This window comes from Thunnus thynnus, chromosome 1 (assembly GCF_963924715.1).
Source record: "Thunnus thynnus chromosome 1, fThuThy2.1, whole genome shotgun sequence".
NCBI lineage: Eukaryota > Metazoa > Chordata > Actinopteri > Scombriformes > Scombridae > Thunnus > Thunnus thynnus.
Genome location: NC_089517.1, coordinates 39,346,345 through 39,371,061, shown reverse-complemented (window position 1 = coordinate 39,371,061; position 24,717 = coordinate 39,346,345). Strand labels below are relative to the sequence as shown.

Here is a 24,717-nt window from a genome sequence, read left to right as displayed (position 1 = left end):
TTCTTGGAGGGAATTTTCCTAAAATATACACTAAATATAATTTCCGTACAAAAGACAGGCTTTCATCAGTCTGTTGCATCCAAATTATTTTTTCCTCCGCGTTAACGGATGTGAGGCGGTTGGACCGAGCCTCGCGTGCCAATCCCGCGGAGTTTATACGGTCTCTCACGGGGCTCTCTCCAGCCGTATTGTGCGTCATCTCCATTGCTGCCGTTTTGTTATTTTTCTCCGTTGAGGAAACATGGCAACTCCCGCCGCGGTCAACCCGTCCGGTAAGTCAGCACCCAGTCTGTTATTGGTGTTTACTAATGTTATATTACAGTAGAGAAAAAGAAGCTGCGTTTTGTTCAGACTTGCAGAAGAGGGTCGAAGCCGCCGCCAGGCCGCCGAAGCCTGGCTCCAGCATCCATCCCCCTTCCCCCACTAAACTGCCATTCACAACACTGCTATTCTTTACAGATTTACGGCAAACTTACATGGCCGAATGTTAAAACGACTTGGTTGTTGTGTAATTATTTGCAATCACGCCCCTTTGGTATCGTATATTTTGGCGATGTTCTTCTCGGTAAAGCTAGCTTAATGCGTTCATCTCGCCTACCCTCCGCTTTCCTCACTCTCAGTGATACAAAGGTTATTTTGCATATCATCGCTCTGCAGCATTGCCCTTGTTATATGTTACTTCGGAGGCTTTTTAACATCTGGAGTAAAAATGAAGCGGGGATGACAGTGTCCGCTAGATTTGTATTTCTCTGTTCCTCGCCTGTTGATTCCATATTGTATAGAAACGCTTGAGAGATGTTCGTCCTGGTACACCGCGCTCATGGACCACGGAATGCCAAACCGTATTTAAAAATAAGGCAATTTAGCAGATTTTTACTTGAAGCTAGAGGCACATAGTGAAGAGAGCATGACTGAAACATTTCACCAACCTTTCAATGTAGTTTTGTAATCCGGCATACAGCCACAAGGTTACCAAATGACCTGTATTTGAATAATGTCTTAACTTTCAGAATCCATGCTTTTCACTCATTTCTCACCCTCCCGTACTAACAAGTGAGGGCACTACAGAGTTGCGTAGATCAGTAATTAAAATTCAGATTTAGTTGGAATGATTGGTGTTTGGTGGTTCACATGTTTGCCGATTTAATGTATTTCAGTGTTAAGATGTAATAAGTTTTGCATGAAACTCTACGTGCTATGTATATTTCCTGGTAAGCTAAGAAACAGTAAATTCTTAGATTCATAAACGGAGTCTGGCGTGATGTTCTCTCAGTTTTCTCTGAGTGGCTTTGCTCATGTGAATTTATGTTCAGTTGAATTTGAATATATGTACATTAATAGAATCACAGTTGGCCTTTCTTACCTCCAGAGAAGTCAATGTAACTTTAGTAAATAAATTAAACAAATATACTGTAACAATCTTGCGATCATTACTTTATTTCATTTTTAATGACTCCTATATGAGGTTCATAATAAAGCAGTTTTCAAACAATCCAGTTAATTACTTTAATACGCTCACTGCCATAACAATACCAGAAATGAATTACAATTGAATTAATTAATTAATTGTACAAAATGTACTGAAGCAATGTACCAATGCAGTTGCATGTCACTGTGGACATTGCTTAAAATTGTTATGATAAGGCATTATTATAAAAAAATCATGGTATAAATGATACCGCGTGGCGTCCTTTGCTTACAGCCTCTCCAAGTAGGACTTGAGGAATATGTGGGTGAAAGAAAAAAAACACGAAAAGGATCTGTCCAAATTGAGAGGGACAGGAAAAGTAATTATTCTTGTGTAGAGGACACAGTCTCAGAGCTTCTGAGACCTCCATATGAAAACAGGTCAACCATACTCTACCTCACGCTCTGTGTCACTTCATTGGCAATGTAAATGAAAAGGGAATATAAATAAAGAACTGGCTGGTTATTGGCACCTTGGCTGCATACAGAGTGTTGAGATTAGGTGTTGGTTGGAATGAACAATGAACAGAGGAGAAAATAACCCTGTCAGATAATAAAGGGCCACTGTGAGAAGACAAACCAAAACCCTGCCTCCTTTTCTCATGTAAAGAACTTGCTGTCTTGTCAGTTGAGATGAGGGTCATACTGTAGCCAAACAGCTACAGGCCTGTAACAAACCTATTGCTTTGATTATGATCCCTCTGCATGTTATGCTTGTTGTAATGTAAAGACCCACTCAGATGTTGGGTGGAAGTGTGCAGTGAGAGCTACGTGCAGCTCCTCTATCCAGTGATGACACCCAGTTAGAATTAAGTCAGGCCTAATGCTGCTGCTGCTGTTGCTGCTGTAGCCAGAGGAGGACAAAGTTAGCCTACTGATCCAAGACCAGCATTACCGTTTCTCCTGGCATGCCAGTACCATCAGGTGCGATGATCTCAGACCGGATCACTGGGGAAGTGGGAACGCTGTGTCACTGTAAGATTATCTCCAACTGGCTGTCACCCAGATCCAATTGGTGTAAGAGCATGTGAGACATGACAAGTGAAATGATCTAATGAGGGTTGCGTGTCTACAGGGGACAAAGATGATTTCAGGGTTGTAAAATATACAGGAGGTATAGAATACTATCAAGTATTGAAAGCTAGAAGGAAATGCTGATTTAAATAATAGCTTTGTTTAATGCCTAAACACTTAATTAATCAAGTAGTCATCAGATCAACAGGAAATTAATCCACAACCATTTTGATTGGTGACAAGTAATTTATCAAGCAAAATGTGTAATATTCTCTGATTCTAGCTTCTCCAACGTGAGATTTTGCTGCTTTTCTCTCTTATCTTGAACTGATTATTTTTGGGTGGTGGACTGTTGGTCAGACAAAACAAGACAGATGTCAAAAATGCCCATCGCAATTTCCCAGAGCCCAAGGTAACGTCTTCAAATGTCGATTAACCTGAAAAATAATCGATTCAGAGCAGGATTTCTCCTGGCCCAAAATAAGGCAGAGGTGGTACCTCATAGTTTTAGCACACGTGTGCATGTCAGTCTTCCAATACCAGTAATTGGTTGTTGATATCCGTGTTTGTCAGTTTCTCTTTAATCTGCCTGAAACATTTCAAAGAGCACAATTTCAATTAGGCTACATAACCTCCAAGTGATGTAGCTACCACTAGTGCTTACATAGTTTACAACTCCACAATCCAACTTTAGATTTAAACATTTAAACAGCAAATAGGAGTGATGGTGGATTTGAACTTATCTCCAAAATATGTTCAGCTAATATGAAAAGATGATGCCAATGTGGGCCTCGCCCTTGACACTATAAAAGCCTAACCATTGCCAAGATAACATCTGTTGGGTCTGGGGGTAATACGACTGTTCTCACTATATGTTTGAGATTACATTGAATGGTTTGATGAATAACAAAAGGCAGATATGACTGAGGCAGATATGAACATAGCTGCTAGAACAGTGGAAGGGCGCAAACAGTTACAACTAGGGGTGCAACGGATCGTAGTTGATCCGTGATCCATACGGATCGCCCCCCCCCAACAGTTCGGCACGCATGTGAACTGCGGATTAATTTCAAAATGTAATGTCTCATTTAAGACAAAGTAAACAAACTGCTGTAAGTACAAGTCATGGACAGACAGCATGTCGCTAGCAGGAATTTAGAAGAGCATCGACCAAACCAGCATTTAACGGGTCCGAAGTGACATCTGCAGGTATAACATTATTCACATGATGTTTAATGTGCTGCAGATGACCAGCTTATTAGCCTTCTAGCTGCAAAATGACGTTAGCGATGAATATTTGTTTGGTGGCTTGTTCAACAAACTGAGGTGCAAGACAAGACGTGTGTTCATGTTTGTAAGTTATAAGGTCATAGACTGTTGTTTCATTCTCTACCATGTTTAAAAGAGGAAGGTATCATGCTTCATATTGCAATTTAATTTAACAACTGAGCTTTTATATTTATATATATATATATATATATATATATATATATATATATATATATATATATATATATATATATATATATATATAGGTGGGGGCTTTGGCTTTGAAATTTTCACCATTTGGTGTTCGGGCCATAATAATAATAATAATAATAATGATAATAATAATAATAATAATAATAATAATAATAATAAATGTTCAAAAGGTTCAGTGCTCAGGCCCTAATAATACTAATAAGTAAGTACCTTTGTAAGTACTACTGAATATCTCTTAATATTCAATTTGGAATATCAAGAACACTAAAGAACACTGTGAAGGTAGATGGCCTTTATAAACGAAGTTCACATAAATTAATTATGTAGACAAAAATAAATAATTAATAAATAATGGAACGCTTCTCTTAAGACCAGTTTACATACTAAGTAAACAAAATCACCGTATTTCCTCTAATAGTGGCGGGGGCCTTTATTTATAGGGCTGTAGTCTGCTGGTCGACTGGTCGATTAGTTGGTCGATATGCTCTCCTTCCGACTAAATTCTCATTGGTCGAATAATCTCTGTGTTATTTTCATAAGGAGAAAAGTGCGACATCAACAGCTTTCCAGGATTAATCCATTATTTCCTGCGGCGGGAGGGACAGACTAACAAATTACCTGTGAAAACGGGGGTGTATTCAAAACACCCCCCTTGTTTTCACAACTTTGAACTCGCCCAACCTGATGGAGACCGCAGGGTCTGACTGTACTCAACGTTTACTGAACGTACTGAACGTTAACTGAATCTGTGTTTCTTCATAATGACACAACGAGAACCCCCGCCAGGCCAAAAAAATTATATTTGTTAATATTCGACAGCGTTTGGGAGTCTCTGTGCAGCGTTGTTCTGGTACGTGAATCAACCTCTGTCGTTGCCTGGGAAACCACTGGTAGCACGGCTCTGTTAAGGAGTATGTTTGCGTAGCAAGTGGGAAAGAGCGAGGAGCCCCCCCCGCATGACTAATCGATTAGTTGAAGATTATATACGATTTTAGTCGACCAACATTTTCTTTGGATGACTACAGCTTTATTTATTTACCTCAACTGCAGAGGGGAAGTATTGGAAGCAGGCTTATATTAGAGAGAGGCCTTTATTTCTACTTCCGTCCATTTGATAAGTATATTTGCTCATATTTTAGTATGAAGCTTCTTCGTTTTCCTGATCTGTTTGCATTCACACTGTTTTTTGTTACTGCATTACTGATAATTACGGTAATCCGCACCAGAGACTTCCACTGGCTGAGATGGCTAACTTCTGGTTAGCTCTCTGCTAACTTGAACGGGGATATTAATTCAATCATTCAGCTCTCCTAGACTTTCCAAATGTTACTGGGATGAATGGATCAAATTCATTTTCTGGTTTAATTACATTAGCAACATTAGTAACATAATGACAGGCTGCACCTGCAGTGGTGGCAGGGGGGGGGGGGGAGGAGGGACAGCGAGTCGAGAGCGTGGACGTTTGTGTGGCGGTTTCAGTCTTGGTTTCAGAACTGTTACACCCCTATTCAATATGTCATTCAATATGGGCTTCCTCTCTGCTGACAGGGCTGCATGTTGAAGACTTTTACTAGATATCATAATAGACTACTCATAACATAACCATACTCTATGAATGTAAGGGGACAGAGTGCACAGTGAACTCAGCAGCCACACAGTGAACTCACATTTCTCCGTTTTACCTCTTCAGGTTAGGCTAACCTATTGTTGCTAACTTTGGAGCTAACCCCCTTCACTTTTCCAGCACTTGGGGAAACAACAGACATGACTTTTTAGCATTTATTAACTGACACACTATAGTCTGTACTGTACATCTACTGCCAGACTGACAACTTACTACTAACCTTTTCCTCTGCTCCGCTCGCATCCGCCGTCACTTCTCTGCCACTCGCTCTTTACCACTCGCTACGCAAACATACTACGCAATGCCGTATTCCTTAACAGACACTTACGCTACCAATAGTTTCCTAAGTAACGACACAGAGGTTAACAACATCCTGAACGACGAACACTGAAGTAATCCTATCCTGGAGAAGCTGGTTTGTTTAACAATGAAGACACCAACTCCCATGATCCCACGCTACTTCACACCGTCATCACATGCTGTTTTGATTAAGAGAACACTAGTGGCAGAAATTACATATTGTGCATTTAAGTTACCTGAGCCCAAAGTGATGTCTTGAAATGTTTTATTTCTAAAACCCAACCCAGGTAATCAGTTATATACAGCAGTAGAAAACTGCCTTGAACCAGCTAATGTCTGGGATTTTTATTTGAGAAACAATTAATAATCAATTTTATTAGAATTTTCAATCAACTAATTGTTTCAGCACTGAACGTGTCAAACACTAAAGTCCAGGCAAGATGAACAATGTCTTTTTCAAGGGAACTTGGCCAAGATAGTCCGCAGCACAATTAAAAAGAAATGATCTTACACCCGGTGCAAAGCGGCGCCAAGCACAACGCAAATATCTTTGCTAGTTTAAGACCGATGCAGTTGTCATTTTCCCATCCAGCGCCCACATTGTTTAAATAGCAAATGCACTTGCACCCATCAGAGCACCCATGGGTGTGTTGGTCTTAAAATGGGGTGTGGTCAGGCGCATTGTTGGCATTGCTATTATGAGGCAGCAGAAAGCGATTCAACGGCGCAGTGTTTGACTGTTATTTTAAGGACGCATTATCAAACGTGCAAAAGATTACAAATGAAAGGATTACAATGTGAATTATTATTATCGTGTACATCAACATATTTTTAAAAATACATGTCGTAGTGGTTAGTCATAATATTTAACAGAATTAGCTAATTACAGTAACGACTGAGTAATGACGGAATAAATTGTGTAATTATTTGACCAAATTGTCACAATACACGTAGGTATTTAAACAGACCTGTCAGGCTGGAGGGTGTCTGTCAAGAAAACGGATATCAACAATGGATCAGATGCGGATCGACTTTCCTGCTACATCAATACATGTGGACATGAGGAAGACATGGGGAAATAAATGAGATAATGATTAAAGAAAAGAAAGAACTGTGGACAGTTCCTAGCTGCTGTCAGCAGCAGGATCAGCACCTTGGAGAGCTAAACTACATTTTTACATGATTGATATGAATGATTTAATTTTTGAACAATATTTAACAAATATTCTTTAACAACTTTGAGATTACAGTGATCAGGTTTCCATACTTTCAGCCATTAAAACCTCGCTGATTTTACCAGTTATTCAGGAAGGGGGGGGACCAGTAGCAGCGGGGGGGCCAGTGTGCTCGTAATGGATTGTGCGCTTTCACTTTGTGCATGTGCAGATCTGTTTCCTCTGCAGAGAGGCGTTCCTTCTTACTACTTGGAAAATGCACCATTATAATAGCGATCCACCAAGGTGCAAGCTGGCTGTGATTATTTTTTCCACAGTTAAACTAGCAAAAGTGGATGTGGACACACCCTAAGCATGGTTATGTGTTTCACACCGTGCACTTAGATCATTAAAATATGGTCCAATGACTGAATGTATGACTATTTTGGTCATGGGTTTCATACACTTTCTGTAATAAAACATCTACTAGCAAAAATCTTATTAGATGGGGGACCCTGTGACAACATTATATCAAATGGGTGGTCCGTGGACTAATTTGTGTCAGTTCAGGTGTCCTGGACATGAACCACTGTTCTAGTAAATCTGCCCCCACTTATGTCAGTTTGCATTCAAGAGCACTTTACGACACCAGAAACATAACCAAATAAAACAATCAGCTTGAATATGACTTTGTTTGTGCATCTCTTTCAGAGGTTTAATTGTTCTTTTTGAATGGTAAATGTCCCAAGGCCTTTTGATGGCAGTGGGGAAAAAGTTGTCTTTAGGGAAGAAAGAAAGGATGGCAGGAGAGAGAGAGAGAGAGAGAGAGACGAAACAACCTTGTAGAGCACTGATTGAAAAGGAGAACATGTGCAGCATTCCCCCTGGTCTCCCAATAGACTCATTAATGTGTTTGACCTCAGGGCTTTTTAGCTTTTGGCTGTCTGAAGATGTATGTGTGATCTGCAATAGACGTGTTGCTTTAAGATGCTGCACCAAGGAAAACCTGGAACACTTAACATGCATTTTAAAGCAGGGCAGGCCGATTACTTATTATTTCTGGAGAACCACATATTGATGTATCAACTGACAAACATATCAATTAAAACAATAAGGATTTAACAAATTAAACCAGTGACAATAAACCGAGTTTGAACCATAGAGGCAGTTTACAGCCTTCCATTGGTTGATTTTGCTGCCGATCCATCTCTGTTGTTCTTCTCTCTCCGGCAGTTTAACTGAGTGGGGCGCACGTCTTTGTCCTGCTGAGCAAGTCAGAGCCCAAAAGCCCCGCCCCGCTGTGATGTGACAGTGTTTATATCAAACAGGCCCTGCTTCACTGCACTATGTCTTGAACATACATACAAAGTTCCTGCACATGAGGAACAGGAATACAGTTGGAACTTTTTTAGTTCACTCTCTATGATAGTTCTTATCACTGCTGATGTAATCCCATCTCTGACCACAGTGTGGACTGCAATGGCAGAAAGTCATTGTCTGTATTTCTGCTCATTGACTCCAGGGGCAGAAGAAGAAACAAATCAACAACAAAACAGTTTAGAGGTATTTTTTATATATTTCTCGAGAACCACCAAACAACTTTACACATCGACATTGCATTTCCTTGAGGGACAAACAAACAAACAAACAAACATACATGCAGACATGCAGACAGACGGAGATTCCTTGCTTTGTATAGAGAGATACAGAGACGTTCAATGTATCCATGTATTAATACTTAATTATTTAAATGACCTCGTTATTGTGAGCACCACCTCCTTTTTGGTTAAGATTTGTTAGTGCCAGGAGGAAGCACTAACCCTTGTTCAATTTAATCAATGAATAAGTCGATATTGTAAATTCTAGTCTCAAACAGTGACGTCTGTTTACTGCAGCTCAAAGAAACAACCAACCACTTTTAGGATAAATGAAGACATTTATTAACAGCTAAACGTCTTGAAGATACATGATGAAGTATAAGATAATATATAGGAAAAGTCAAATAAATAAATAAGGTCTATAAATGGTAATAAAAATAATAAAGAAAGTTATTCAGCAAGAATGGCTGGAAGTGTGTGACTTGAGGCTTAATGTATTGCAATGGGGGAATGCTAAGGGAAAGCTAATTCAACTTCTCTAAAGAAATAGTTTCTTCATTTTAACATTATTGGAAATCAATCCTTGATCACAAAGCCATGTTATGCCTTTAGTGTTGAGGTGTTTTGTCGTGGTAGAGGCGTCATCTCCGCAGGTCCAGTGTTGTTTGGTGTAGCATCATGAAAGAGCCCGGCTCACACTGTGGACATGTGTGGCATGTCCTTGTGCATGGGGGTGTTGAACACCGGTAAGAAGGAGTCATGCCGTTCCAGGCTGCTCTGAAAGAGTCCTTAGGCCGACTTCACTGCTACACACATAGGACACACATTGCATAGCAACCACGGGCAGCTGTGATATAATCACAATATACCACGGCCAGTCGTGAGATATCGCTTAAGTTACTTCACTTCCAGAATATGTGGATGGTGGATTTTATCAACTCTTTCATTGATTTTGTCCGATTGTGAGTATGGTGTCTCCAGAGCGGTACCCACACAAAACATTCGCAGCACTTAAAGTCCGGCAAACACTAGCGCTGATTGATATATGACCAAAATCTCAAATCCTGATATAGGTCATTTAGTATCCCGATAACAACACATATAGGTGAGAGAGAGAGCAGCTGCGGTCGAGCAAGCTAGAGCGTGAATGAAGAGAGGGCGACGCTGGTAGCGAGAAAGCCCGGTGAATCAGATCAATAAAACATTCTTTTCTGATTGTTTCACAGCGATTATGTTTTAAAGCACAAGACACACCCACACCTCCACTCCACTGATTTGGTCTGAATACGACTTAGACCCAGCGGTCTCCATTAGGTCGGGTGAGTTCAAAGTCGTGAAAACAACGGGGGTGTTTTGAATACACCCCTGTTTTCACAGGTAGTTTGTTAGTCTGTCCCTCCCGTTGCAGAAAATAATGGATTAATCCTGGAAAGCTGTTGATGTAGCACTTCTGTCCTTATGAAAGCAACATGGCGATTATTCGATCAATGAGAATTTAGTCGGACGAGAGAACTGGTCAACCAGGAGACTACAGCCCTAGCGCGTAGCAAGTGTGCGGTTGAGAGAGAGAGAGAGAGAGAAAGAGAGGGAGTGGGTGTGTGACGTTGAGGCCGCCTGATTTAAGTGAAGGCGATTAGCCCTGAAGGTAGTAACAATGAGGTAGCCTAAGCTGGACCAGCTATTCTCATCGTAGTGACAATCTCAGCCACTCTTAAACAGAGAATAGAGAAATGTCCGGCTGCTTAGTCTCTCTCGAGTCCCTCCGTGCACCACATACCTGGCAAATATATTAGCAATCACCAGTTGTTGGGCTGACGGTGGCCAGTAGGAAAATTTTGACATATCGTTGGTGGGGTGTCCTACAGGACACCCCACCAATCAAATCAGACTGCTTAAAAAAAGCAATGTATGTCTTTAAAGTTGAAGTGTAATATTTTGAAGGGCTGCACATCATCAGGGTCGTAGTCATGTAGTAAGAGTGGCTGTTTACTGCAAGAAGAAAGGCAGCAGTGTGTGTGTGTGTGTGCTGTTCCTGCCAGGGTGAACGACCACACCGATTGTCAGACGAATCTGTCTCTTCATCAGATAATGCTAGTTGAGAGCTGTGTGTTACTCATACCCACTTCATGAATGAATGATGGAAGACTGCGTCTCGGAAGGCCCTGCATTGCAGCGTGTTTGTGTAAGTGTGTGTGTTTCTCTGGAAGCAAAGATGTAGGGGGGGGGAATGCACACTGTATCAAATATTAACTATGTTACTTGGTGCACTGGGGCATACTGGAGGGTTTGTTTGGCCTATCCATTGCATCTGGCTGAATGAGTTAGTGAGTGAATAGAGCGGAGAGATGGAGGGGAAAACAACAAGGCAACTGGAATGGATTTGTGGATGAGTGAAGGAGACAATAACGGAGGGACAGTGAGAGAGAGAGAGAAAGAGGTAAATATGAGAGGAAGATGGAGGCTGAATTGAAATGCAGTGTATTTCCTCTCTAGTCATAGTGACAATGTCCCACTGCACAGCGCCTTCATATTGAAAGGAACTGCCAGCACATCCTTCATCACTGAATAAAAGCTTCCTGAAGTGTATCATTCTAAAACATCATCAGATAGAATTAGGTGTCCAGGCTGCTGTTAACTGGAGCCTCAGGTTGTGGTATGTGGGCCTGTTTATATCGATTGTTCTACGAATCCCAGTCCTCTTGTGGAAGATGGTGCGGAAACAGACTGAAATAGACTTAGATGTTAGTTGTGTCAGTGCCGTGGTTTAACTAAATGTACATTTGCCTTTTGGTGATGTACGATGTCTCATATGAATCTGCAAGTTTGGTGTTTGAGACGGAGATACTGTGTTTTTATCAGTAAAAATGATATGACAGAATGCTATAATTAGGACTGAGTATCATTTGAAATGTTGTGGGTTTCTATTCTGATGAAAATGTCCTACTCAAAATTGAATTGTATGTGTTTTTTTTGCTACAGCATACATATCTGGGGGGGAAAAAAATCAGAAACCAAAAGGGAGAATTTTTCAGTTTTATTTTTTTGGATTTCATGATGACTTGTCTATACAGGAGGTGTTTTTCAGTCATCTGTTTAATGTGCGTGTGTCTGACAGAACAGTTTTTTTTTTATCATTACAGCTGTTTTATGTCTATTTCAATAATTGTAAGATATAGTATGCTTCAAAAAATGCAGATTGTTTAAAGCTACATTTGAACTTGAACAGCATTTAGTTTATGCTGGGTCAAAGAGAGCCTGTCTGGGTCCTTTTTACCACAACAGTTACAGACTGACAGCCCTCTGCACAAGTATAGAAAACTGCCCAACAGCTGTCCGGATAAATTCTACAAACAGGAAACACTGCAGGTTTAATGGTGTATGTAGCAACTCCCTCTCACTTTCTGCCGCTCTGCTGTTCGTGTTGTGTCTTCCAGAGATGGGCAGTGAGTTGCCAGGGACAGTAGCAATGGCGGGGGCAGTCGGGGCCGGCCAAGTGAGGATGGGAGGAGCTGTGCCGGGCCGCGGGGGCAAGAGGAGATCGGGAGGGTGAGTATCTTCACTACTGCCGAGTTAACCGTTACAAATACATCCTTTTACTGAAGAGCTTCCAAACAATTTCTCAGGAGGGGCTGAGAATAACACCCAACAGTCCACAGATGCTGATAAAAGTTTAGTTTGGATCACCTGTCACATTAGCTAGTAGCATTTTGAACGGTGGTATTCCGATGCCTAGGTTATATACAGTCTCCTTTACAGTCTTGTTAAAGGACAGGAGAACAACATGTCAGTCATTTCACAATGTGTGTGAAGCAGCTACAGAGCCTCATTGTTCCTTTTGGACTCGCTCACAGAGGAGAAAGTGGCACCTCAATCGAGATAAATTAATTACTTTTGCTCGTAGCTGCGAATGACTTGGAAATGGCAGAAATGTTCTTAAAATGAATATACTGTAGAGGTGTAAAGGTTAACTGATACGTATCAGAAAAGCGATACAAGAGTCAGAGATTTGGCTGCATGGATAAACAACCACAGATCTGACACAAATTCTGCACAGAATTTGGAAAAAAGCAATATGGCTGTCAAAACCTGATTGTGCTAAAGTCCCCTCTCTATAACCTTTACAGACCTTATGATTTATTAAGGATTCAATCTGAAAAATCTGAAAAAAAAAAAATCTCTTGAACTTCAAATTGCCCCGCAGAATTTCCTTGTAGAGCTGTGTACAGCTGTGTTTGTCACTGCATTTGCAATGGAGTTGCTACATTTCTTGGTATGTATCTGTCACCAACTGCTGATCAGCAGAATAGTGTGACAGCAGGAATGTGTGTCATGTCCTGTGTGCATGTGTATTACAAACAAATCCAGGAACAACTCATAAAAGCGTTGTGCCATAGGGCTACTTGTGGTACAAAACTCCATCGGGTACTTTTAAGTGGTATTAAATGTATATTGTTATAATTATAGATGTTGATCAATATGAAATATCGCCCAGCCCTTGGTAACAGTGTCTCATTTTTTTTCAGGCCTGGCACTATTATCAGAAAGGTCATTTACATGTGATGTATACCCTGTTACTGCAGTGTCTCTCATCTGAATCAAAAGACCTTTGTGACAGGTTAACCACCTTTTTTACTCCTAATGTTTCTTTTTGTGGTCTTCTGTCAGTTATCAAGTAAAGGTGCAATGCCATACAAAAGTTATCCAAAAATGAATTATTGAAAAGTTAAGTAACAAAGGCAGCCCAGTAGCAGAAGAGCAGTCAAGTATCAGGAGAATATTGAACATCAACGGTGTGCATGGCAGAGTCGCAAGGAGAAACTGCTCTCCAAAAAGAACATTGCTGCCGTCTACGGTTCGCTCAAGACCACGTGGATAAGCCAGAAAGTGATTGGAAAAATGTTCTGTGGATGGATGAGACCAAAATTGAAATTTTTGGTTTGAATGAGAAGTGTTTTGTTTGGTGATGAAACACTGCATTCCAGCATAAGAACCTTAACCCATCTGTGAAACATGGTGGTGGTAGTATCATGGTTTGGGCTGCTTTGCTGCCTCTGAACCAGGACAGCTTGCAATCATTGAAGGAGCTATGAGTTCTGAGTTGTACCAGCACATTCTATAGGAAAAGGTCAAGGTATCCGTCTGTGAACTGAAGCTCAACAGAAAGTGGGTCATGCAGTAACAATGACCAATGTGCCTAAACACACAAGTCACTCTACCAAAGAATGGTTAGAGCAGAAGAAAGTTAATGTTTTGGAATGGCTGAGTCAAAGTCCTGACCATAATCCTATAGAAATGCTGTGGAAGGACCTGAAGCATGTAGTTCATGCAAAGAAGCCCACCAACATCCCTGAGTTGAGACTGTTCTGTAAGGAAGACTGGGCTAAAATTCCTCCAAGATGATATGCAGGGCTGACAAATAGTTACCGGAAACGTTTGGTTGAAGTTATTGCTGCTGACGTCAGTTCGTGACGGATTTCTTTATATGGACAACTGCTACGTGCACATTGCGTAAGTTTGCTGCTCTGCTCTGCGAGTAGTTACACCAAGCCACAACGCTGTTACACGGCACAGTAAAGTAAAATAAGTTATTTTAATTTGAAGCAGTAAGGCAGGAAATGTTTGGTTTGCATTGACGGTGAAGTTACACAACTCTGATATGTAAAGCTGACCAATCAGAACAGAGTGGGCTCATTGGGAGGAGGGCCTTAAAGAGACAGGAGCTAAAATAGAGTGTAAGAGAAACTGTGTATATTTAGGGGCTGCATAAAGGGCCAGTATGAGATAAATAAGGAGTTTTTTGAACTGTGAATCATCCCAAGTTACTCTAGTGGAGTCCAAAAATAAAAAAATACAACTGAAATGAGCATAATAGGTCCTCTTTAAGGCTACAAACAACCCATAATGCAAGTTGGTCGGTTTTGCACCGCTACTTTATCCATTCAAAAAGAATATGTGATGCTGTGAACACGTAATTGTCTAGCCGTTGGTGGAGTGTGCAAATCAACTTATACACCGTGTAAGTTGATTTGCATGTGTAACATCCAGTGACATGTGTAACTGGTCAAAAATATTCTCAGCGGTTAACTGATTAAAGGTTGACCGTTGACATCCCTAATACAGTTGTTAAACTGTCACTTACACTGATATGAAGAGTCAAACTGTCAAGTTTTATCATGTTTTATGGGAGCAGCAAGAAAGGACAGCAGAAAAGGACAGAAATATTAAATCTCAACATTCTGCACACAACAAGCTGCTCTGCTGTCATATTACTGTATCATTGATGCAATTTGATCATGAAACCATATAACGTTAGTCACTTTTTAACATTTGCACTAGCCAAGGATTGATTTGTCATCTGACAGCTTTAGAAGCACTAACATTGACATTAATGTTAATTGCAAACTTCACGTCAACTATCCTAACAGGATTTTATAAAAAGGATACAGCAACCGGTTTGAAGCTTACATCCACGATGTTGAAGGTAAGACCCGGCTGGCACCTGCCCAGCCCACACTGGAAGCGCTGTAATAGCAAACGTGACAGCACGCTCTCACTTCTGCACCACATATCTCAGTGAAATGTGGAGCAGTGTGATTTATGCACCTGTAGAGCCAAGAAGGGGCCCTTTTCAGAGATCAGAGAACCCTTTTGGCCAACCAAAGGAGCTCATTTGAGAAGGGTCCAGCAGCTGGACCTTATTGGTTCGTTTGGGCCTGTCCTGTCCCTTGACGCCCGAACAGAAAAAAACAAAACAAAATCAAATCTCCAGCTTCTAACATTACCTGACCATTCTGACTCAGCAGAGGAGCTGGCACCTGATGTTTAGGGTATGTTTTTGGATATCACCCACCATTATACCTTTATTTATACAGTAGTCTAAATATGTGTGCTGGTCAGCTATGTTGGTAATCAACGTGTCTTAGTTAGGTTAACTACTCACGCTTCCCGAAAGGTACGCTAAGCTAGCTAACAAATTACACTTAACATTACGTTAGTTTACGCTAATTAGTTGGTTGAAGATACACTGTTTTGCCTTCTAGAAAAATGACAGATCAGGGTGGGTCTTCGCAGGTGAATATCATATCATGACTATGGACTTAACATGAGATTAATGGTGTTTTCTAAGTGAGTGAGCGATAGGTCATATTTATTGGAGCTGTGCTGTGACTGAAATCCAGTATTTTATTTTAATTTCAGGTTTATTCTATGTAAAATAGATAAAGTATTAAATCAGAGGGCCGTGGGCTTAAATGTATCAGTGCTTGTTTACTAATGCTGGCTTTGTTTTCCTAACCATATGAGTGTTGCGATGCTATTCATGCGAACTGTTTATTGCAGTGTTTATGACATGTCCTTCATTTCATAGATTTTTCCCTCTCCCAACAAACCTGATTCAAATGATCGTCTCGTCACCAGGTTCTACAGAAGCCTGATAAGGACCCATTCATTTGAATCAGGTGTAGTGGAGCAGGGTAACATCAAAAAAAACAACAAAATACAAACACTTACTAGACAGTCAAAGAATAGACAGGGATGAAGTGTCTCTTCAGCTGGAAGAACAATAATTATCTGAACTTTAGCTAAGTTTATTGTGAGGTGACAATAATAATCATACTGAACAAAGGAAGAAAGTTCGGTATCTTTTGTATTTCAGTGGTCACATATACTTACATTGAGCTCAAACTGTTCTATATACAATTCATTTACACATGTGATTGCATTTACAGAAGCAGTCTGTGTCACAGTACAGTGCACGAGATGAAGACACCTCCAGCCTGGACAGCAGACCCTCTATTGTTCATGTCCACTTTGTCAGTCTTTGAAAGAAATGTAGAGATGGGCAAAAGTTTGAACATTCACAGCAATCATAAATATTTATATTTTACTAATGTACTTGTTACCTGAGCAGACCAGACTGTGATTATTCTGTTTCTCAATATTAATGTGAATGTGATTAAAGTGAATCCCATATTACACATCTAATTGTTTGAAGGTAATGTACAGTAACAACATTAAAGCCAATGTAATACAAGGCCAGTAGACTTGTCATCATGGATTATTATTACAGTTTTGGTTGATGTGGACTCATGGTAACACAAACAGCATTAGACAGTTTTCACTGTTGCAAGTCATTTATGTTCAGGTTCTCTGCTATCATGTTTACACAAAACAGTACTCATAAGTTCTATATGTCACCTTCAACACATAAGTACAGAGAATGTATAGCAGTTACTAATAGCAAACTGATAGCTGATTGCTAAATAAAGCAACAGAGATTATCTAGCAAGAGGAGCTAATCTAAGAAATGCTGATCACCAATGTAGCTGACCAGCACACATATTTAAACTATTATATAAACAAAAGTATAATGGTGAGTGATATCAGAAAACATACCTTAAACGTTAGGTACCAGTTCCTCTGCTGAGTCGGAATGCTTGGATAATTCAATTTAATGTCTGGCTGCTGGACCCTTCACAAACGAGCTCCTTTGATTGTCCAAAAGGGTTCTGTGACCTCTGAACAGGACCTGCCCCTGGTTCTACAGGTGCACAAATCACTTTTGCTCCACATTTCACCGAGATATGTGGTGTAAAAGTGAGAGCATGTGGAACTTGTCATTTGTGAGCGAAAAAACAGCATTTGAGACTCATAACGTTCAAGCAGTTGAAGTTATTGACTTGTGTTTGTTCTGAAAAAAATATCCAAGAAAAAAAAATGTATTTGTGAGAAAATATTCTACAGGTGTGCAACTCTCATTGCATGAATTCACATACTTATTTGCGGATGTGCAAATTTTGTCCATGACTTCACATTATTTGATACGGGTGTGTGAATGTGTTTTGCACCATATACACTGCAGCAACTGTAGCGAAAATGTGAGTTTCTTAACTTATGGTTCGTAGAATAGGATTTGTGCACCCGCCAGGAAGTATTTGAGAAGGTGTAACTGTTTGGAACTCCTAAAGCATTTTTCTCTGACATCAAATTTACTGATACCCATGTGTGACTATTTTCTATAACTATAAATTTCACTGTCACAGGTGCTCAGTTGTTTTGCTCCAATAATACCTTCATACAGACCTGGTGTATGAAAGGTAGTGGAGTAGAGAAAAGAGCTCTGCATGAGACACTCTGGTCCCGTGTCAGGTGGACATTGGCACTATGGTTGGAACGTCAATAGTTCGTCTCCAGCAGCCACAGCAAAGCCAGAACATGACAGAGACATGTTTGGTGGACACTGGGGGTTGAGTGGTTATATAAATAGATATTTTTATTTAAAAAAAAAAAAAGCAATACTATATTATTCATGGCCTCTGCCCAGTTGCACAGCACACCTGCAGAACAGTCGCACCACACTAAACTCCTGTAAGAACCCACATGTAGAGTCTCATATTTTACCTGTAACACTCACATTTAAATGCCTTTACTGGTGCCTGATATGATTATTATTTGTGATGTGAAAACATCAGATTTCCACACAGATCAGGGGCCTGATTGAGCAAAGCATATCAAAACATTTGCAGAAGTTCTAAATATGTATAAAGGAAAACAAAAGTGGCATTTATCAAACATGTGCTCACATTTATTGAAGCAATGAGCAATCATAAATCTCACCTGTCCTACATCTGTCTGCTGGTACATACTGTCTGCTCATTTACATACAGAAACACCCCAGAATGCCAAATATGGTCAACACTTCCCTGTGAAAGTCCCAGTAGCCTTAATGTGCAGTTACTTGTTGTTGACAAAAGTAGCACATGAGATAGATACAGAAGAAAAACATCACTGTCAGTCAGGTTAAAACACTGAAGTGTCCTGGGAGCAGGCATGTTCCCAGCATGCACTGGAGCAACATACTTCTGGACATAAATACTACTTTTATTGTGTTCCTGCATTGGTGTTATCTTTATGTTACACTGTGTTCTACAACGTGTCTACTGTTTCCACACTTCATTTGTTGTTAATGTTATTAATTAGTTATTACAAATAAATGCTATTAGACTGTGAGTGATGTGCTGTGATGTCTGTATCCACCGGTGGATTTGGTTGAAATGCTATAACGCCTATTGATACCTGGTAAATATACTGTAAAACTGTTTCTCCATGAATCTGACATTGCTACAATAACAAATGAAAATTCTACTAAATCATATTGTTTTATGTGACACTTCCACAAGTGGCTTGTCCACAAGTAAATAAATAATGATACTGTGTCAAATGATATTCTATTTGACACAATTATATTCTATTTGACACAGTACCACTTCTATGCAGTACATAGGTTACAACTTTACTCTTTAATTTAATTTAATTTGTTTTAACAGATTGATCTGTTGGTTTTATTTGTCAGCAGACACAACTTTGTCCCTTTGCAACAGCAGAACAAAATGAGAAAGAACTTTTTATTTTTACTAGAAACAGTAGGAACTCAGCCTGAAGATAGCAATGTCAGCTCATAGTCTGATTAGAAGTAGTAACTATGTTTTCTCTGGTTGTTTCTCAGAATGGACTTTGATGATGAAGATGGAGAGGGGCCTAGCAAATTTTCAAGGTGAGAAAACCAAAAGCAGACAGCTGTTTTTAAAGTAGTTCACAAAGATTACACAGTTCCTTTTTGAGGGTATCCGCAGGCATGATTGGCTACACTACAATGTTGAAATGCACATACCGTATTTCCTCTAATAGTGGCCGGGGCCTTTGTTGCCTCAACTGCAGAGGGTACCAGTTATCAAAAACTCAAGACACTCATCAGCCACAAATTTCTCTGTTCTTTATTAAAGAGCGGCTGAGATTGACACTAAAGTTATAACTGCTGGTCCACCTTAAAGGCAGTCCACTTAAAGTGAGCCTGGTAAGGTTAGGCTAACGCGTAGTCGCTAACTTCAGGGCTAACCCCCTTCGATAGATGAGGATTTTCTTGGCCTCCCCTCTCTGAGACGGTCGGCTTTGAGTGAAAATAGCATGATAATGTTGAATTTATTAAATTAAAGCGGTGGAAATGTTGCTTAACTGGCATGCACATTATATAACAGACACGAGGAGTTTATCCATCCATCCATCTTGTTTTTTCTCCAACGTTTTTGGGGTCGGCTCTTATTTGTTTGTGTCGACCACGCCCCCGGCCATTATCAGAGACCAGGCTTTTAATTGATTACCATCTTTTGTTTGAGGAAATACGGTATTAAAATGTCAGATACAACAATAGGATCTGTTTTTCACTGTTCTCTTTGATTTAAAAAGTGGCTCTTAGTACAGTATGCACGTGCTTTCAGTTTTCATGTATAGTGTTAAAGTTGAAGTTTTTAAATTTCTTTTAATTTTTTGACTTTTGGTTTTAAATTGGTCATAGATTCATTTCGGGTAGCATTAAAAAGTCTACATGTATCTTTGAGAAACCTGCAGATACCCTGTGTTTGTAATAATGACTGATCTGTGGATACTTCATGACTCACTGTTATTTTCCTCCATCAAAAATACAGTGCACTGTTTCGTATTCCTCTCAAATGTTTTCATTTTTATAAGAGTTAGAGTTTCTCTGTCACTGCATGTCAGCCGTCATCTCACATTTAATTTATCTCAACTTGTTTTTTCTTTTTCTTCCTTCTCATATTGTGTAGTGTGTAAATCTGTAGGATGTAAGTGCTTTATTCCTGAGCTGACAACACCAGAGTGGATTTATTTCTGTTAAGTTGAGTGGTGGCAGTGGAGAGGAGGAGCTGCTCTCTGCTGAACACAGGAGGAACTGCACCCTTAATAATGGACAGTAGCATTACATGTATGATTTACTGGAATATAGGAATGCTTGGTGTTCATACTGTGAAAGGGTTTGCCACACTTTGTACATTCCCTCAAATTAGCTAATTCACTGATGTGTCTTATAGCCAGGAGCTCTGGTTCACTCTCCCGCTCAGTGTGTGATGTGCCAGTAACGCACAGTGTTTTGGGTGATGAGGTTGTGATGCAGATTTTAGGCAAACACACATGGTATGACTCTTCCACACACTGGCAGTATCAAAGCTCCAGGCTGTGCACCAACAGGATATCATAGATTCTCTGGATCTGAACTTACTTTACAGTAGTGTCCAGTAGATTTAGTTTTGTACTTTGTCCTTATTCAGAGTAGAACAGAACACTTTTGTTACTGCGCCCATCACACCAGCCATTGGCAGCTGTTTTTTCCAGCTCTAAGTTGTATCCATGTTGTCACCATCACACTTTGAACCATCTACTCTCATGTATTAATTAGGGCCCGACTGATCCTGGATTTTTGGGGATGCCAATACTGATATTAGGGAGTAAAAAAAATCCTGATATCGATATATCGGCTGATAATCTAATATATGCACAATATATACATAAACTCTCATTTTCTGCAATGATCCCTTAAAAGTGGTTATCAAACACTTGTGACACAGCTATGTAATGGAGGCATGATATTTTACAGATTAACAATAAGCTTTATTGTATAAAATAACAGCAGTGCTCTGAAACAGTAAACTTGACTGGGAATAAAAAAAACAGAACCAAAAAAAACCAAATGTACATATATATTAAACTCGAATTAAGAAAAATGATCAAATATACATAAAATGCTGCCTATACAACTTTAAAAAATAAAGACAAATATTGGCGCATATTGGACAACATATGCTACCGATATATGATACCGATATCGGCTGATTAATATCGGCTGACTGATATATATCGGTCGGGCTCTAGTGTTAATATGTGACAGTCATTACAGACAGGAATATTGATGCATTTCCTCTGTAGACACATACATTGTGTTACATGCTGTCTCCTCTCTTGTCTGTAGGTATGATGATGATCAGATTCCTGGTGGGGATAAGGAGAGATATGCCAGGTAGGCCTAGCCAGCTGGGGCCACAGAGGATTTTCCATTCAACAGACTGTACACCCTGCACAGCTTATACCTGTTCTGATCACAACAAAGTGAAATATTAATAATTGCTGCCAAAAAATCAAGAGGGTTCATATACCAATATATTAGGTCATTATTGGTGTGTTTTAAGTGTTTTTTTGTATTATATCTGGCCATAGAAACTATTCCACTCTAGGGTGTGAGTAGTTCACTCAACAGGTTTGCAGGTATCAGTAGGGCCGGGCGATAGAAACAATATAAACACTAATAGGTACATTGCTTGACAATGTATTAACAATTACCTAAGCTATTCCTAACCAATCATATGGCAGTCTTTTAGGAACATCCCCCAAAACAGGTACAGTGGGGTTGGTTGAGTTAGCCAAGTTCACCAGATGATGTTTTATAGTTATTTGTCGCACAGAAAGTGACAGCTCACCGGTTCCAACAACATAAAATGTAAAGAGCTGCTGTGGATAAATGAGGTAAGGTAAGACATGGGTATAGTGCTACTTTGGCGCACAATACAAACGCACAATATGTAATTTCATACGCTAGGGGTCTCTCAATCACAACAGTAACAAAAGACGGAGTGTGATGACGTTGTGAAGAAGCGTAGGATCATGGGAGTTGTTGTCTTCACTGTTAAACAACCAGCTTCTTCGGGTTAGGATTACTCCAGTGTTCATCGTTCAGGATGTTTTAACTGGGAGCTGAATTATCCATAGAGGTCTCCTCCTCTCCAAAATAAACAGAGCTGATGATTAAAACAGATAAAAACACTGAATAAAGCAGTTTCACATAAAAAATCAGTGTTTCTCTGACACTGTTCAGCGGGCACAGGATGTCCAGTAGGGGCTGCTAGCAGAGCTGCTGCTAATGTTTGCTCAGCTTGTTTCTCGGATAACATGAGATCCAAACGTTCAGCAGGTTTTACCAAGAGCCGAATTATCTGCAGAGGTCTCCCCTCCAGAACAGACTCTGTGATTAAAACAGGTAAAAACACTGAGTAAAACAGTTTCACGAAAAAAAAATCTGTGTTTTTCTGACGCTGTTCGGCTGGCATCAGACTTCCGGTAGGAGCTGCTAGCCGAGCTACCGCTAACATTTGTCAAGCTTGTCTCTCTGATAACTTAAGATACAGATGTCCGATGACTAAAATCCTTCATCCTGTTAAATGATATAGTTAAAAACAACCAAGATCTAAAAAAAAAATATTAAAATGTGGCTTAAAACTGAATAAAAGTCCATTTATAATAGTTTCTGTCGAACAACCACAATGCCGACGCACTGTATTGTATGCGCATACTCTTTGGTAGACGCCATTGTAGTGGACAAACACAACACCAATGCATGCATCTTGTGCATGCATACTCTTTAGTAGAGGGGTATGACGCCATTGACAGGCGACCAAATGGACCGTTACCTTGATTAAAATGACTGATTTCTCTGGGTTTGAAAATTGTTGGAAACATTTGGGATAATGTAAGTACACAACTCAACAACATATATAACATGGGTCTAGTTGTTTTAGCCCTGTTCGGCCACAAAATGGATGAGGCAGTCCTAAAAGAAAGAATGATGAAATCTGAGTCAATAATGATGGGATATACCGTAAACTTAGATTTTCATCTGTAGCTTCACCATCGTAAAAACACTCAGTGTCAAACAGCAGTAATTAGACACGTCCCCTGGAACAAATAGTGAGGCACTTAGAGAAACACCACAGAAAAGATTACTGCTGCGTTTTTAGCACTGTATCCTAGACATCCTATTTTGTTATGGTACAACACATGGAGCTGAAATGCTCCAAGTTAGAAAATGAGGGAATCAAACTGAACATAATTAACCCAGGATATAAGCTGCAAACATCTCACATTGTGTGTTTATACAGATTTTTTGTTGAACTATTTTCATGTTTTGTGTCTGTTTTACATGTGGTATTAAAGCATTTCCCACTCTGAAGAGAATATCATTTGAGGGGAAACATTTTTTGGGACTTTAACTTTATTTATTTTTTGCATGAATGTTGGAACAAATGATTTATTGACAGCTTAAGTCCTCAGTGAAAGTGTCAGTATATTAACAAAGTTAAGGCTCAAGATCTGCAGGGGATTTTGTCCTTGAGACAAACAGTTTCCATCTTTACCAGATACAGTGTACATGATTCCTAGAGGCCTGTAACAGCCTTCTTTGGCACATCCTTGTGTGTCCTCCCTGCTGGCTGACTTATTTATATTGCCTCAGAGGAAAACGGATAACAGAAACAGATCACAGGTTGCAGTGTAAGGACATTGAGAAAATCAGTGGTAAAGCATAGTCAGAACATTGGAGAGGTATGAACAGATGCATCCTAGCCGTTGATCTGCTTTCATTTGTTCAAGCAAAGTGTCTAAACTTTTCTCTCTGTTTCAGAGAGAACCACAGTGAAATCGAGCGACGCCGACGCAACAAAATGACCCAGTACATCACTGAGCTGTCAGACATGGTCCCTACCTGCAGCGCCCTGGCCCGGAAACCTGACAAGCTGACCATCTTGCGCATGGCTGTCTCCCATATGAAATCCATGAGGGGCACTGGCAACACATCCACTGATGGGGCCTATAAGCCCTCCTTTCTCACTGAGCAGGTGCTGTACTGATTCCCAGCTATCATAGTACACATACACTGCCTATAAAACATATAAGCTTCCCTTTGTGCTTTTTTATCACATTGAAGTGGTGGAAACAGACAACATGTGACAAACTTTTTTGACTGGCTGTAGTCTCTCAGGCCTCTATATTCTTCTATTGACATCATGCGTTAGCTATTTACATTATTGACTATTATAACTATTATTTTCTTAATGAATAGATTCATCGTTTCGTCTGTCATATTTGAAAATAGTGGAAAATGGCTGTTAAAATTCCCTGCAGCCTAAGGTGACCTATCCATATAGCTCCGTGTCCAATCCAAGATGTTCAGTTTACAGTGATCTAGTCAGCAAACCATCACATTTGAAAAGCTGAAACAGGCACATTAGTAGCAGTTTTGCTTGATAAATGATTCAAATTAATAATTGATTATCAAAATAGTTCTGTCAAAGAATTTCACTGATGAAATGTATTGACCAATCACTGCAGCTGTACTCTAATCCTCCTATTTTGAGATTTTTTTTTACATTTTTATAGAATGGGAGATGATGTGAGTTGATGA

The 24,717-nt window shown here is 39.9% G+C and overlaps 1 protein-coding gene across 2 annotated transcripts in view; it reads left to right on the top strand.

Annotated features, from left to right (window-relative positions):
• arnt2 (aryl-hydrocarbon receptor nuclear translocator 2) overlaps positions 1 to 24,717 on the top strand; it is a 92,022-nt gene continuing 67,305 nt past the window's right edge. Inside the window, exons 1-5 of one of the 2 annotated variants that reach the window (XM_067597849.1) lie at positions 1 to 272; positions 12,074 to 12,185; positions 19,144 to 19,191; positions 21,457 to 21,504; positions 23,938 to 24,151. In XM_067597849.1, the coding sequence (XP_067453950.1) occupies positions 242 to 272; positions 12,074 to 12,185; positions 19,144 to 19,191; positions 21,457 to 21,504; positions 23,938 to 24,151 (453 nt within the window). In that variant the 5' untranslated portion in view covers positions 1 to 241. The remainder of the gene's footprint in view (positions 273 to 12,073; positions 12,186 to 19,143; positions 19,192 to 21,456; positions 21,505 to 23,937; positions 24,152 to 24,717) is intronic. The other variant, XM_067597859.1, reaches the window with a different exon arrangement.